Source organism: Chlorocebus sabaeus, chromosome 15, assembly GCF_047675955.1.
Source record: "Chlorocebus sabaeus isolate Y175 chromosome 15, mChlSab1.0.hap1, whole genome shotgun sequence".
Classification (NCBI taxonomy): Eukaryota; Metazoa; Chordata; class Mammalia; order Primates; family Cercopithecidae; genus Chlorocebus; species Chlorocebus sabaeus.
In genome coordinates this window covers 48,304,582-48,319,578 of record NC_132918.1, presented here as the reverse complement: position 1 = coordinate 48,319,578, position 14,997 = coordinate 48,304,582, and the positions used below count along the sequence as shown (strand labels likewise).

At 36.5% G+C, this 14,997-nt stretch overlaps 1 protein-coding gene across 10 annotated transcripts in view; it reads left to right on the top strand.

Annotated features, from left to right (window-relative positions):
• The window catches only part of TRPC1 (transient receptor potential cation channel subfamily C member 1), an 82,228-nt gene that overhangs the window by 22,730 nt on the left and 44,501 nt on the right, over positions 1–14,997 (top strand). For 9 of the 10 annotated variants that reach the window (XM_008008845.3, XM_008008841.3, XM_008008839.3 and 6 more), the window contains one exon: positions 1,105–1,307. In XM_008008845.3, coding sequence (XP_008007036.1) covers positions 1,105–1,307 — 203 coding nt within the window. Of the gene's footprint in view, positions 1–1,104; positions 1,308–14,997 lie in introns of those variants that run through there. The other variant, XM_073023526.1, reaches the window with a different exon arrangement.

The following is a 14,997-nucleotide window of genomic DNA, read 5'->3' as shown; positions in this document are numbered from 1 at the left end:
AAAGATGTCCTTAAAAGTCGGGGGGCGGGGGGTATAGTAGAAAAAGGATTACAATGAAATACTATGCTGGAACATGTTCTTTGGGTAGTAGGAATATAGGTATTTAAAATTTTTTTTCTGATTTTCTGTATTTTCAGATATTTTATAATAAGTATATATACTACTTTTACAGTATTGCGAAAAAGAAAGAAGTATTAGAAAGAAAATATGATAGTTATAAAATAGTCAACCTTTTTATTTAAGCCTGGTTCTTTAATTACTAATGTTACTTTCCTCATTTCATGCTCTTACCACACCCATTGGCTCCTGTAGTGGAAGGAGCTCCAGCTCCAGAGTAATACAGACCTGGATTCTGATCAGCACCCAGCCACCCTGTTTGTGGCTCAAGCACATTAACTTCTCTGAGCCTCAGTTTCTTCATGGGGATTATAATGCTAGGTTTTGCAGGCTACTGTGGCAATTAAATGAGATGATAAATGTAAAGTGCCTAACAGTTCCAGAACTCATTAAATATTAGCATTATTGTTAATTTCTTGGCATTTATAGTAGGAAGTAGTATATGTAATGATTGAAAATGTGTAGAAAATTATTCAAAATGAAGAGTGCTTCCTATTACCCTTTTCAAGTAGCTGCATTGCTGTCAATGTGATAAGGTTTGCCATAGAGGTGAAATTCTTATAGTTTTTCCACCATGTTAATATTCTCCCTTTTTTTTAAGCATTTTTGTTTTTCTAATATATTTTTCTAACATTCTTGTTCTTTATTTTTGTCAGACATGGTTCTATAATCTTGTGAAAATTAAACACTTTTCCCTAAAATATTTCTGTAGATATTCTCACTTCTTTGTTGGAAAAAAACAGATCTCTAGTTATATGAATGTTACCTATTGAAGATTTTGTCTGTTACGATTACATTGCATTTATTAATTAGAGTTAAGTTTTGAGGTTTCAAAGAAAAATTTAGTCCAAGCAAGATGTTTAACATATTCCTTAAATAATTCTTAAGTTCTTTGTGCCTTCCTGTTTTTTCATTTCATTCTTCAGATAAATATATTTTTTGAAGTCACAAATGATAACTTTGGACATTTATATAAATATTTTTCAGAAACTAATGGAACGAATTCAGAATCCTGAGTATTCAACGACTATGGATGTTGCGCCTGTCATTTTAGCTGCTCATCGTAACAACTATGAAATTCTTACAATGCTCTTAAAACAGGATGTATCTCTACCCAAGCCCCATGCAGTTGGCTGTGAATGTACATTGTGTTCTGCAAAAAACAAAAAGGACAGCCTCCGACATTCCAGGTTAGAACATTAAACTTTTGATAAATAGATGTGTGATATAGTATATATCAACAATGTTGGTTTTTAAAATTGGTATTCTTTCTGTGCAGCTTTTAAGAAATGTTATGCTGGGGTGACTTATAAAAGCCAAACTTGTAGCTCCTTTGCTTTATATAATGCATTTTGCAAATGTTCACCAAATGCTGAATTATTGCAAAAATCCTTCAAATTATGAATGAAGTTATCTCATACCTGCTGGCAGGGGCACTATTTGCTTTTTAGAGGCAGAGTTTATTAATCCAAGAGATGTTCCAAGTCATGGAAGAAGTAGAGATACCACCTCCTATCTCATTTATAAAGAAATCAAAACTATTTTCTGTCTAACTAAATATTGACTTTTTATGCCTCTATCTTCACCTCTCACACAATGTTCAAGTCTTTTTCTCTTTCTTATTGATCATCTCTTCCTGTTTCCCCAATTAAAAATGTTAAGAACAACTCAGAATTGATTGACCAAGAAAATACCCTGTCATAGGTTGAGCAAGATCTCACATGGGCATTCTGTATAAGATACATGGTGCTGGGCTAGCTTTGAGAATCCGATTTTCAGCAGAAACATTTATACATACAGTCATGTGCTACATAATGACATTTTGGTTCAAAAACAGTTCACATATATGACATTGGTCCTGTAAGATTAAAATGGAGCTGAAAAATTCTTATTACCTACTGATGTCACTGCTGTAGTCACATCATAGTGCAACGCATTACTCACATGTTTGTGGTGATTCTGGTGTAAACAAACCCTACTGCACTGCCAGTCATTTAAAAAAAGTAGAGCACATACAATTTTGTACAGTATATAATACTTGATAATGATAATAAATGACTATGTTACTGGTTTATATATTTAATATATTTTTATCATTATGTTAGTGTGTATTCTTTCTACTTATAAAAAATAGTTAACTAAAACAGCCTCAGGCAGGTCCTTCAGGAAGTATTCCAAAAAAAGGCATTGTTGTCATAGATGACAGCTCCATACATGTTATTACCCCTGAAGACATTCCAGTGGGACAGGATATGGAAGTGGAAGACAGCGATATTGATGATCCTAGGCCTAAGCTAATATGTATGTTTGTGTCTTAATTTTTAATAGTCTAAAAAGAAAAAAGTTAATAAAAAATTTTACAAAGGACAAAGCTGGAGGCATCACGCTACCTGACTTCAAACTATACTACAAGGCTACAGTAACCAAAACAGCATGGTAATGTTACCAAAACAGATATATAGACCAATGGAACAGAACAGAGGCCTCAGAAATAATGCCACACATCTACAACCATCTGATCTTTCACAATCTGATCTTTTGTCAGGTTGTTGCTGAACCTGACAAAAGCAAGCAATGGGGAAAGGATTCCTATTTAATAAATATGTTGGGAAAACTGGCTAGCCATATGCAGAAAACTGAAACTGGACCTCTTTCTTACACCTTATACAAAAATTAACTCAAGATGGATTAAAGACTTAAACGTAAGACCTAAAACCATGAAAACCCTAGAAGAAAACCTAGGCAATACCATTCAGGACATAGGCATAGGCAAAGACTTCATGACTAAAACACCAAAAGCAATGGCAACAAAAGCAGAAATTGACAAATGGAATCTAATTAAACTAAAGAGCTTCCACACAGCAAAAGAAGCTATCATCAGAGTGAACAGGCAACCTACAGAATGCAAGAAAATTTTTGCCATCTATCCATCTGACAAAGGGCTAGTATCCAGAATCTACAAGGAACTTAAACAAATTTACAAGAAAAAAGCAACCCCATCAAAAAGTGGGTGAAGCATATGAACAGACACTTCTCAAAAGAAGACATTTATGTGGCCAACAAACATTTGAAAAAAAGCTCATAATCACTGGTCATTAGAGAAATCCAAATCAAAATCACAGTGAGATACCATCTCATGCCAGTTAGAATGGTGATCACTAAAGAGTCAGGAAACAGCAGATTCTGGAGAGGATGTGGAGAAACAGAAATGCTTTTACACTGTTGGTGGGAGTGCAAATTAGTTCAACCATTGTGGAAGACAGTGTGGTGATTCCTCAAGGATTTAGAACCAGAAATACCATTTGACCCAGCAATCCAATTACTGGGTATATACCAAAGGATTATAAATCGTTCTTCTATAAAGACACATGCACACGTATGTTTATTGCAGGACTATTCACAATAGCAAAGACTAGGAACCAACCCAAATGCCCACCAATGATAGACTGGATAAAGAAAATGTGGCACATATGCACCATGGAATACTATGCAGCCATAAAAAAAGGATGAGTTCATGTCCTTTGCAGGGACATGGATGAAACTGGAAATGATCATTCTCAGCAAACTAACACAGGAATGGAAAACCAAACACTGTATGTTCTCACTCATAAGTGGGAGTTGAACAGTGAAAACACACAGACACAGGGAGGGGAACATTATACACTGGGGCCCGTTTGGGGGCAGGGGCTAGGGGAGGGATAGCGTTAGGAGAAATACCTAATGTAGATGACAGATTCATGGGTGCAGCAAACCACCATGGCACGTGCATACTTATGTAATAAACCTGCACATTCCGCACATGTATCCCAGAACTTAAAAGTATAATATTTAAAAATTAACAATAGTAAAAAACTTATAGAATAAAGATATGAAGAAACAATATTTTGTACAGCTGCATGTGTTTGTGTTTTAAGCTGTTACTACAAAATGGTAAAAACGTTTAAAGTTTACAAAATAAAAAAGTTACAGTGAGCTAGGGTTAGTGTTAAAGAAACTTTAAAAATATAAATGTAGGGTAGCCTAAGTGTATACTTTTTATAAAGCCTGTAGTAGTACAGTAATGTTCTAGGCCTTCACATTTACTTACCACTCACTCACTACCTCACCCAGGACAACTTCCAATTCTGCAAGCTCACTGATGGTAAATGCCCTGTACAGGTGTACCATTTTTTAATATTTTATGCTGTATTTTTCCTGTACCTTTTCTATATTTAGATACACAAATACTTACTATTGTGTTACAGTTACCTACAGTATTTAGCACAGTAACATGCTATACAGTTTTGTAACCTAGAAGCAGTAGGCTATACCATATAGCCTAGGTATTTAATAGGCTATGTCAACTAGGTTTGTGTAAATTCAGTTAATGATGTTGGCAAGATGATGAAGTTGTCTAACAACACATTTCTCAGAATATATCCCTATTGTTGAAGAACAAACCTTTGATGGATTTGAGATAGTGACAAATCTCTAATTTGGGAAAGTCTCCTGGGAATCAATTTGATGTTTATTTGCAGAGGTTTACCTGGAAATTTTTTCTGTTTTCAAGTCTATTTTACAAAGGGATTTATGTTTCTCTTTGATAAGATCTGGTTGATAGCTATGGCTACATGACTTAACTTTTTAGTTTTAAAATGACTAGTTTATAAAATGACAAGCAGAAATTATCTTTAAGGCTTTTTCCAGTTTTAAAATCCTTTATTAGTATTAAGTGTAAATATTTTTCAAATTATATGCTTGTTAAATAAGTGTGTAGTTGAAGCAGCGGGGGCTTAGAGGTTGAAGCTAGAGAAAACACTTTACCTGGCTTGGTTTGAGGTTGGGGGACAAACTTGTTTGAAGGCTTTTAGGGGAGCTATGACTTGACATGGATCTTTTAGTATGAGTAAGAGTTAAAAATTGAAAGGTATTTTAGGCAGAAAGTACAGCATGTGATTTGTTTATTTGGAAACTGCAAATGATTGGAACATTAACAGTAGAGTTTGAGAGAGTTTGTTAATGATCTTTGAGAAAACATTTGTATGAAATGGCAAGGACCCCTGACTTAAGTGATTTCTGGGAATTGCTAAGTAGAACTGCAGAAGAAAAGGAGTTAACAAAATTAGTAAAAAGAGACCGGGCATGGTGGTTCACACCTGTAATCCCAGCACTTTGGGAGGCTGAGGCAGGCCGATCACCTGAGGTCAAGAGTTCGAGACCAGCCTGGCCAACTTGGTGAAACCTTGTCTCTACTAAAAGTACAAAAATTAGCTGGGCGTGGTGGCATGCATCTGTAGTCCCAGCTACTCGGGAGGCTGAGGCAGGAGAATCACTTGAACCTGGGAGGTGGAGGTCACAGTGAGCTGAGATTGCGCCATTGCACTAAAGCGTGGGCGACAGAGTGAGACTCTGTCTCAAAAAAAAAAAAAAAAAAAAAAAAAATTAGTAAAAAGAGAAATAGCAAGGTTTCTCAGAATTTGAAGAGCCAATATATTGGCAATAAGAAAGTGAGATGGCTGGACACGGTGGCTCACGCCTATAACCCTAGCATTTTGGGAGGCCAAGGCTGGTGAATCACTTGAGTCCAGGAATTCCAGACCATCCTGGGCCACATGGCTAGACCTTGTCTTTACAAAAATAGCCAGATGAGTTGGCTTGCACCTGTGGTCCCAGCTATGCAGGAGGCTGAGGTGGGAGGATTGCCTGTGCCCAGGAGGCTGAGGCTACAGTAAGCTGTGATTGCACCACCGTATTCTAGCTGCAGTAAGTTGTGATTGCACCACTGCACTCTAGCCTAGCCTAAGTGACAGAGCGAGACTCCGTCTCAAAAAAAAAAAAAAAAAAAGAGACAATTGGTTTTTAAATTTTAGAGATGGTGTAGTTTCAGGGTAATATTTCCTAATGTGCCAGGGAAGGGTAGTGAACCATTGTAGTTTAGAAAAACATTTTCAGTGATATAATAGCTGTGATTTGGTTTTAGTCTCGATATTTGATGTATTTTGAAATTTCAAATAACTTTAAAGAAGGAGTCTTTATTTGTTATCTATTAGTGGAAGACAAAAATTTTAAACAACTTGAGAAACACCGGAATTGGGAAAGATAGCAAAGAAATGAATTGCCAGTTAAATTTAATTTGCAGAAGAGCTTTGTTTAACTTGCATAGTGTTTTTTATAATTTTGAATTTGAATGCCAGTAAGCCCTATGTACACTCAGCTTTATTCATATTATTACCAACATCACTCCTGAAGGCAAATGAATTTGTAAAACTTGGCTTAGTATCTACCAAGAAAGTAGGATGTTGGCTGGGGTCATCTTAGGAATATGGAATTCTTCTGGCATAGTGGGAGAAAATGGCTTGGGAGAGAGACTGCTTAGTGCCACAATCCTCAATGAATATACAAGAGTGACACGGAGGTAGGAAATGACAGTGATGATGATGAAGGAGTATTGGAATAACGGAATGGAATGAATCTCCAAAAAGAGTGATTTTGATATGAGAATGAATGAATAATATAGCCTGTAAGATTCAGGTATTATGACATTATGCTTCTATATTGCCAGAATCTCTAAAGGGAAGTATTGTTCAATCCCAATTTTTCTTTTCATTTCTAGAGCTAACCACTGTTACTAGTTTGGTATTCTATACATGTTCCTTAATGGTTAATATTGCCATTGGTTAGAAATGTTGAGTCTTGCTGGGCGCAGTGGCTCATGCCTGTAATCCCAGCACTTTGGGAGGCTGAGGCAGGTGGATCACCTGAGGTCAGGAGTTCAAGACCAGCTTGGCCAATATGGTGAAAACCCATCAGTACTACAAATTAAAAAAAAAATTAGCTGGGCGTGGTAGTGGGCACCTGTAATCCCAGCTACTTGGGAGGCTGAGGCAGGAGAATAACTTAAACCTGGAAGGCAGAGGTTGCAGTGAGCCAAGATTGCACCATTGCACTCCAGCCTGGGCAACAAGAGGGAAACTCCATCTAAAAAAGAAAGAAATGTGACTCTTCGCTACACTGTTAGATTGGCAACTAGTCTCATCAATGGCTTAGTTACATGTTAGAAATCCCCTCTCCCAGTTTCTGCCTATACAGAATTCCATTCATGTTTCCTTTCCTTTTTTTATTAAGTTTGCCTGCCTATTACTAATCTTGCCTCATTTACTTCAGTTCTTTTTATAGTTGCCCAAATATTTAGGTTGAACCGTATGAAATTCATATTTTAAAAGCACTTTAGACATAGGAAATTACATATTTCCATATTTTTATATTGGTGTCGATGAAACCAGAACCCCAGAAAGTTACACAGAACATAATCACCTAACTCCATAGGGCCTCAAAAAAGGCTTTTTTTAACAGTGTGGAAATGGATGATTTGCAGTATGTTTAAAGTGTGTAACTATTACCATAATCTAATATTCTAACATTTCTATCATTGGAAAAAGTTCTATCTTGCCTGTTCATTCATCGTCAATCCTTGCTTCCATCCCAAACTCCATGCAACCACTGATTTTTCTATTTCTGTAGTCTTTTCTTTACTAGAAATGTCATATAAATGGAATCATAAAATACCTTGACTTATGTCTCTGGCTTTTACTTATCATAATATTTTTGAGGTCCATCCATATTGTTTCATATGTCAGTAATTCATTTCAAAAATTGTTGAGTAGTATTCCATTGTGTAGATATAGTACCACCTTTTATTTATCTGTTCACTAGTTGCTCAACATTTGAGTTTCCAGTTTTTGGCAGTGAACATTCACTTACAAGTCTTTGTGTGGACATGTTTTTATTTTTGTTGGATAGACCCCAGGAATGGAATTTCTGGGTGTGTTTAACTTTTTAAGTAGTTGTCAAACTGTTCCCCAAAGTGGTTGGAAACAGTTTTACATTTTTACTGGTAAAGTATGATGGTTCTAATTCCGCCACATACCCATTGAAACTTGATATTGTTAGTCTTTTTTATCTTAGTCATTTTAGCAGAAGTGTAGTGGTTTCTTACTGTGTTTTTAAAAAATTTTTTATTTGTTTCTTGTTGAGGTAAAATATATGTCTATAATTTACCATCTTTACCATTTTTAAGTGTACAGTTCAGTGGTAATAAATACATGAATATTATGTTCTTTCCCCTTCATCCATCCCATTCCTTCCTGGCCTCTGGTAACCACCAGTCTACTCTCTATCTTCATGAGATCTACTGTTTTTAGCTCTGAAATATAAGTGAGAACATGTGAAATTTGTCTTTCTGTGCTTGGCTTATTTCACTTAGCATAATGGCCTCAGGTTCCATCCATGTTGCTGCAAATTACAGGATTTCATTCTTTTCAATGGCTGAATAATATTCCATTATGTATATAAACCATGTTTTTAAAATCCATTCATCCATTGATGGGTACTCAGGTTGAGTCCATATCTTGACTATTGTGTACAATGTTGCAATAAACATGGGAATGCAGATGTTTCTTGGATATATTGATTTCCTTTCTTTTGTGTATATATATCTAATAGTGGAATTGCTGGATCATGTGGTAGTTCTTTTTTTAAAAAAAAAGTTTAAAATAATCCCAAAGGATTATAAAGCATTCTACTATAAAGACACATTCACACGTATGCTTATTGCGGCACTATTCACAATAGCAAAGACTAGGACCCAACGCAAATGCCCATCAGTGATAGACTGGATAAAGAAAATGTGGCACATATACACCATGAAATACTATGCAGTCATAAAAAAGAATGAGTTCATGTCCTTTGCAGGGACATGAATGAAGCTGGAAACCATCATTCTCAGCAAACTAACACGGGAACAGAAAACCAAACACTGCATGTCTTCACTCATAAGTGGGAGCTGAACAATAAGAACACATGGACACAGAGGAACATCACACACTGGGGCCTATTGAGGGATGGGGGGCAAGGGGAGGGATAGCATTAGGGCAAATACCTAATGCATGCGGGGCTTAAAACCTAGATGACAGGTTGATTGGTGCAGCAAACCACCATGGCACATGTATACCTATGTAATAATCCTGCACGTTCTGCACATGTAGCCCAGAACTTAAAGTATAATAATTTTTAAAAAAGTTTTGTGGGTATATAGTACATATATGTATTTATTGGGTACATGGGATTTTTGATACTGGCATGCAATGTGTAATAATCATGTCATGGAAAATGGGGTATCCATCCCCTTAAGCATTTATCCTTTGTGTTGCAAACAATCCAATTATACTCTTTTATCATGTACAATAATAAATGTAGAATTAAATTATGGACTATAGTCACCTTATTGTGCTATCAAATACTAGGTCTTTTTCTTTCTAAATTTTTTTGTACCCATTAAGCACCCACCTTCTCTTAACACCCCCACTACCCTTGTATGGTAATTCTATTTCTAGTTTTTTAAGAACCTCCATACTGTTCTCCATAGTGGCTATAATTATTTACATTTCCACCAGCAGTGTGTGAGAGTTCCCCTTCGTCCACATCTTTGCTTGCATTTGTTATTGCGTGCCATTCTGATACCATCTATTTTAACTGGAGTGAGATGATACCGCATTGTGATTTTGATTTGCATTTCTCTGGTGATTTGTGATGTTGAGCATTTTTTCATGTACTTGTTGGTCATTCGTATGTTTTAAGAAATATCCATTCAGATCTTTTGCCCATTGTAAAATCAGATTATTTATTTTTGGTTTTTTGCTACTGAGTTGTTTGAGCTCCTTACATATTCTGGTTATTAATCTCTTGTCAGATGGATAGTTTGCAAATATAGTCTCCCATTCTATGAGTTAGCTCTTCACTTTTGTTTTCTTTGCTTAGTGGAAGTGTTTTAGCTTAATGTAATCTCAGTTGTCTATTTTTGCTTTGGTTATCTGTACTTTTTGTTTTTCCTTTTTTTAAAATTATACTTTAAGTTCTAGGGTACATGTGCACAACATGCAGGTTTGTTACATGTGCCATGTTGGTGTGCCACACCCGTTAACTTGTCATTTACATTAGGTATATCTCCTAATGCGATCCCTCCCCCCTCTCCCCACCCCACAACAGGCCCTGGTGTGTGATGTTCCCCACCCTGTGTCCAAGTGTTCTCATTGTTCAGTTCCCATCTATGAGTGAGAACATGCAGTGTTTGGTTTTCTGTCCTTGTGATATTTGCTCAGAATGATGGTTTCCAGCTTCATCCATGTCCCTGCAAAGGACATGAACTCATCCGTTTTTATGGCTGCGTAGTATTCCATGGTGTATTCTTGCCACATTTTCTTTATCTAGTCTATCACTGATGGACATTTGGGTTGGTTCCAAGTCTTTGCTATTGTGAATAGTGCCGCAATAAACATACATGTGCATGTGTATTTATAGTAGCATGATTTATATTCCTTTAGGTATATATCCAGTAATGGGATCACTGGGTTAAATGGTATTTCTAGTTCTAGATCCTTGAGGAATTGCCACACTGTCTTCCACAATGGTTGAACTAGTTTATACTTCCACCAACAGCGTAAAAGCGTTCTATTTCTCCATATCCTCTCCAGCATCTGTGGTTTCCTAACCTTTTAATGATCACCATTCTAACTGATATGAGATGCTATCTCGCTGTGGTTTTGATTTGCATTTATCTGATGACCAGTGATGATGAGCATTTTTTCATGTGTCTGCTGGCTGCATAAATGTCTTATTTTGAGAAGTGTCTGTTCATATGCTTTGCCCACTTTTTGATGGGGTTGTTTGATTTTTTCTTGTAAATTTAAGTTCTTTGTAGATTCTGGATATTAGCCTTTTGTCAGATGGGTAGATTGTAAAAATTTTCTCCCATTCTGTAGGTTGCCTGTTCAGTCTGAGGGTAGTTTCTTTTGCTGTGCAGAAGCTCTTTAGTTTAATTAGATCCCATTTGTCAATTTTGGCTTTTGTTGCCATTGCTTTTGGTATTTTAGTTATGAAGTCCTTGTCTATGCCTATGTCCTGAATGGTATTGCCTAGGTTTTCTTCTAGGGTTTTTATGATTTTAGGTCTAACATTTAAGTTTTTAATCCATCTTGAATTAATTTTTGTCTAAGGTGTGAGGAAGGAAGTCTCGCTCTGTCGCCCAGGCTGGAGTGCAGTGGCGCCATCTCGGCTCACTGCAAGCTCCACCTTCTGGGTTCATGCCATTCTCCTGCCCCAGCCTCCCAAGTAGCTGGGACTACAGGCGCCTGCCACCACACCGGCTAATTTTTTGTGTTTTTAGTAGAGACGGAGTTTCACTGTGTTAGCCAGGATGGTCTCGATCTTCTGACCTCATGATCCACCCGCCTCAGCCTCCCAAAGTGTTGAGATTACAGGCCTGAGCCACCATGCCCGGCCTTGTCTGTGCTTTTGAGGTCTTACACACAAAAAATCTTTGCCCAGACTGGTGTCCTGAAGAGTTTCCCCAATGTTTAATTTGAGGTCTTATACTTAAGTTTTTAATCTGTTTTGATTTGATTTTTGTATATTGTGAGAGATTGGGGTCTAGTTTCGTTTCATTCTTCCACATATCCAGCTTTCCCAGCACCATTTATTAAAAAGACTGTCCTTTCCCCAAAATATGTTCTTGGCAACTTTGTCAAAGATGAGTTGGTCGTAATACATGGACTTACATCTGGGTGTGTTCCATTGGTCTATGTGTCTGTGTTGATGCCAGTACCATGCTGTTTGGGTTACTATAGCTGTGTGGTATATTTTGAAGTCAGGTAATGTGATGCTTCCAGCTTTGTTCTTTTTGCTTAGGATTACTTTGCTATTTGGAATCTTTTGTGGTTTCATATAAAGTTTAGTATTATTTTTTCTGTTTCTCTGTGAATGTCATTGGTATTTTGATAAGGATTGCATTGAATCTCAAAATTACTTTGGGTAGTGTTGTCATTTTAACAATATTCTTCCAGTACGTGAACATGGAATACCTTGCCATTTTTTGGTGACCTCTTCTATTTTTTTCATCAGAGTTTTATGGTCTTCCTTGCCTAGATCTTTCACTTCTTTGGTTAGATTAATTCCTAGTTTTTTTGGTTTTATTTTTTTGTAACCAATGTAAATGGGATTGCTTTTTTGATTTCTCTTTCAGATTGTTATTTGACATATATAAATGTTATTGACATTGTATGTTGATTTTTGTATCCTGCAACTTTACTGAATTTTTTTTTTTATCACTTCTAATAGTTTTTTGGTGGCGTATTTAGGGTTTTTTTGATGTAAGATCATGTCATCTGAGAACAAGGCTAATATGACTTCTTTCTTTCCAATTTGGATACTCTTTCTTTCTTTCTCTTGCTTAATTGCTGTGGCCAGGACTTCCAGTATTATGTTGAATAACAGTGGGAAAGTGGGCATCATCGTCTTGTTCCAGTCTTTAGAGGAAAGGCCTTCAGTTTTTCCCTGTTGGCTTTTATTATTTTGCAGTATGTTCCTCCTATACCTGTTTTGACGAGGGTTTTTTGTTGTTGTTGTTGTTGTTGTTATAAAGGGATTTGAATCTTATTGAATGCTTTTCTGGCATCCATTGAAATAATTATATGGTTTCTGTTATTGATTCGGTTAATGTGATGTATCATGTTTATTGATACACATATGTTGAATCATCCTTTCATTCTTGGGATGAATCCCACTTGATCATGACAAGTGATCTTTATAATGTGTTGTTGAATTTATTATATCAATAAATCAAAGTATATTGGCCTGTAGTTTTCTTTTTTTGTTGGTTCCTTGTATGGTTTTGGTATCAGGGTAATGCTGGCCTCTTTGAATGAGTTTAGAAGCATTCCCTCCTTTTCAATATTTTTAAAGAGTTTGAGTAGGATTGGTATTAGTTTTCTTTAAATCTTTGGTAGTATACAGCAGTGAATCCATCAGGTCTTGGGCACTTCTTTGATGGGAAACTTTTTACTATGGCTTTGATCTTGTTATTCTTTACTGGTTTGTTGAGGTTTTCTATTTCTTCATGACTCAGTCATGGTAGGTTGTATGTGTCCAGGAATCTAACCATTTTTTCTAGGTTTTCCTATTTGTTTTGTATATAGTAGTATATAATTTATTTAATGATTCTTTGTATTTCTAAGGTTTCAGTTGTTATATCTCCTTTTTCATTTCTAATTTTTTTATTTGGATCTCTCTTAGTCTAGCTAAAGGTTTGTTGATTTTGTTTATCTTTTCCAAAAATCAGTTTTTCATTTCATTGATCTTCTGTGGTTCTTGTTTTTGTTTTTTTGAGACAGGGTCTCGCTCTGTCACCCAGTCTGGAGTACAGTGGCGTGATCACAGCTCACTGCAGCCTTGACCTCCTATGCTCAAGTGATACTCCCACCTCAGCCCTTCAAGTAGCTGGGACTATAGGCACGTGCCACCACATCTGTCTAATTATTGCATTTTTTGTACAGATGGGGTTTTACCATGTTGGCCAGGGTGGTCTTGAACTCCTGGACTCAAGTGATCTGCCTGCCTTGGCCTCCCAAAGTGCTAGGCTTACAGGTATGAGCCACCATGCCTGGCCTCTTCTGTATTTTTTAAAATTTCAATTTCATTTATATCTGCTTTGATCTTTATTTCTCTTCTTCTGCTAATTTTGGGTTTGGTTTATTCTTTATTTTTATTATTTTTTTTTTTTGACAGAGCCTCACTCTGTACCCAGGCTGGAGTGCAATGGCATGATTTTGGCTCACTGCAACTCCACCTCCCGGGTTGAAGCAATTCTCCCACCTCAGCCTCCCGAGTAGCTGGGACTACAGGTGTGTGCCACCACGCTGGCTAATTTTGTATTTTTAGTAGAGACGGGGTTTCACCATGTTGGCCAGACTGCTCTTGAACTCCTGACCTCCAGTGATCCACTCATCGTGGCCTCCCAAAGTGCTGGGATTACAGGCGTGAGCCACCGTGCCCAGACTGTTCTTGATTTTCTAGTTCCTCAAGGTGCATCATTAGATTATTTGAACTCTTTCTACTTTTCTAGAATGGGAATTTATTGCTGTAACCTTCCCTCTCAGTACTGCTTTTGCTCTGTCTCATAGATTTTGGTATGTTGTATTCCCACGTTCATTTGTTTCAAGAAATTTTTAAATTTTCTTCTTAATTTCTTCATTGACCCATTGGTGATTGAAGAGCATGTTATTTAATTTCTATGTGTTTGTGTATTTTCCAAATTCCTTTTGTTATTGATTTCTAGTTTTATTCCATATGGTCAGAAAAGATACTTGATGTGATTTGTATTTTTCTGAATTTGTTTAGACTTGTTTTGTAGCCTAAGATATGGTCTGTTCTGGAAAATGTTTCATGTGCTGGTGAAAATAATATATATTCTGTAGCAATAGGGTGAAATGTTCCGTAACTGTCAGTTAGGCCTATTGGATCTAGTACGTAGTTTAATTTTACTCTTTCTTTGTTGATTTTCTGTCTAGATGATTTGTCTGTTACTAGAGTGGCATGTTAAAGTCCCCTACTATTATTGTATTGTAGTTTATCTATGAACCCAACACTGGACCCCCCCCCCCATGTATATAAAGCAAGCGTTAACTTTATATACTTGGGGGCTCCAGTGTTGGGTTCATGGGTATTCGTAATTGTTATATCTTCTTGCTGAATTGCCACCTTTATCATTATATAGTGACCTCTTGGTCTTTTTTTAGTCTTTGATTTGTAGTCTATTTTATCTGATATAAGTATAGATACTCCTGATCTTTTTTAGTTTTCAGTTACATGGAATATCTTTCACTTTCAGTTTCAGTCTATGTGTATCTTTATAAGTGAAATGGATTCCTTGAAGGCAGCATATAGTTGGGTCTTATTTCTTTATCCATTAAGCCCCACTGTGCCTTTTAATTGGACAATTGAGACCATTTATATTCAGTGTGATTATAAATAAGTATGGACTTAATGCTACCATTTTATTGCTTGTTTTCT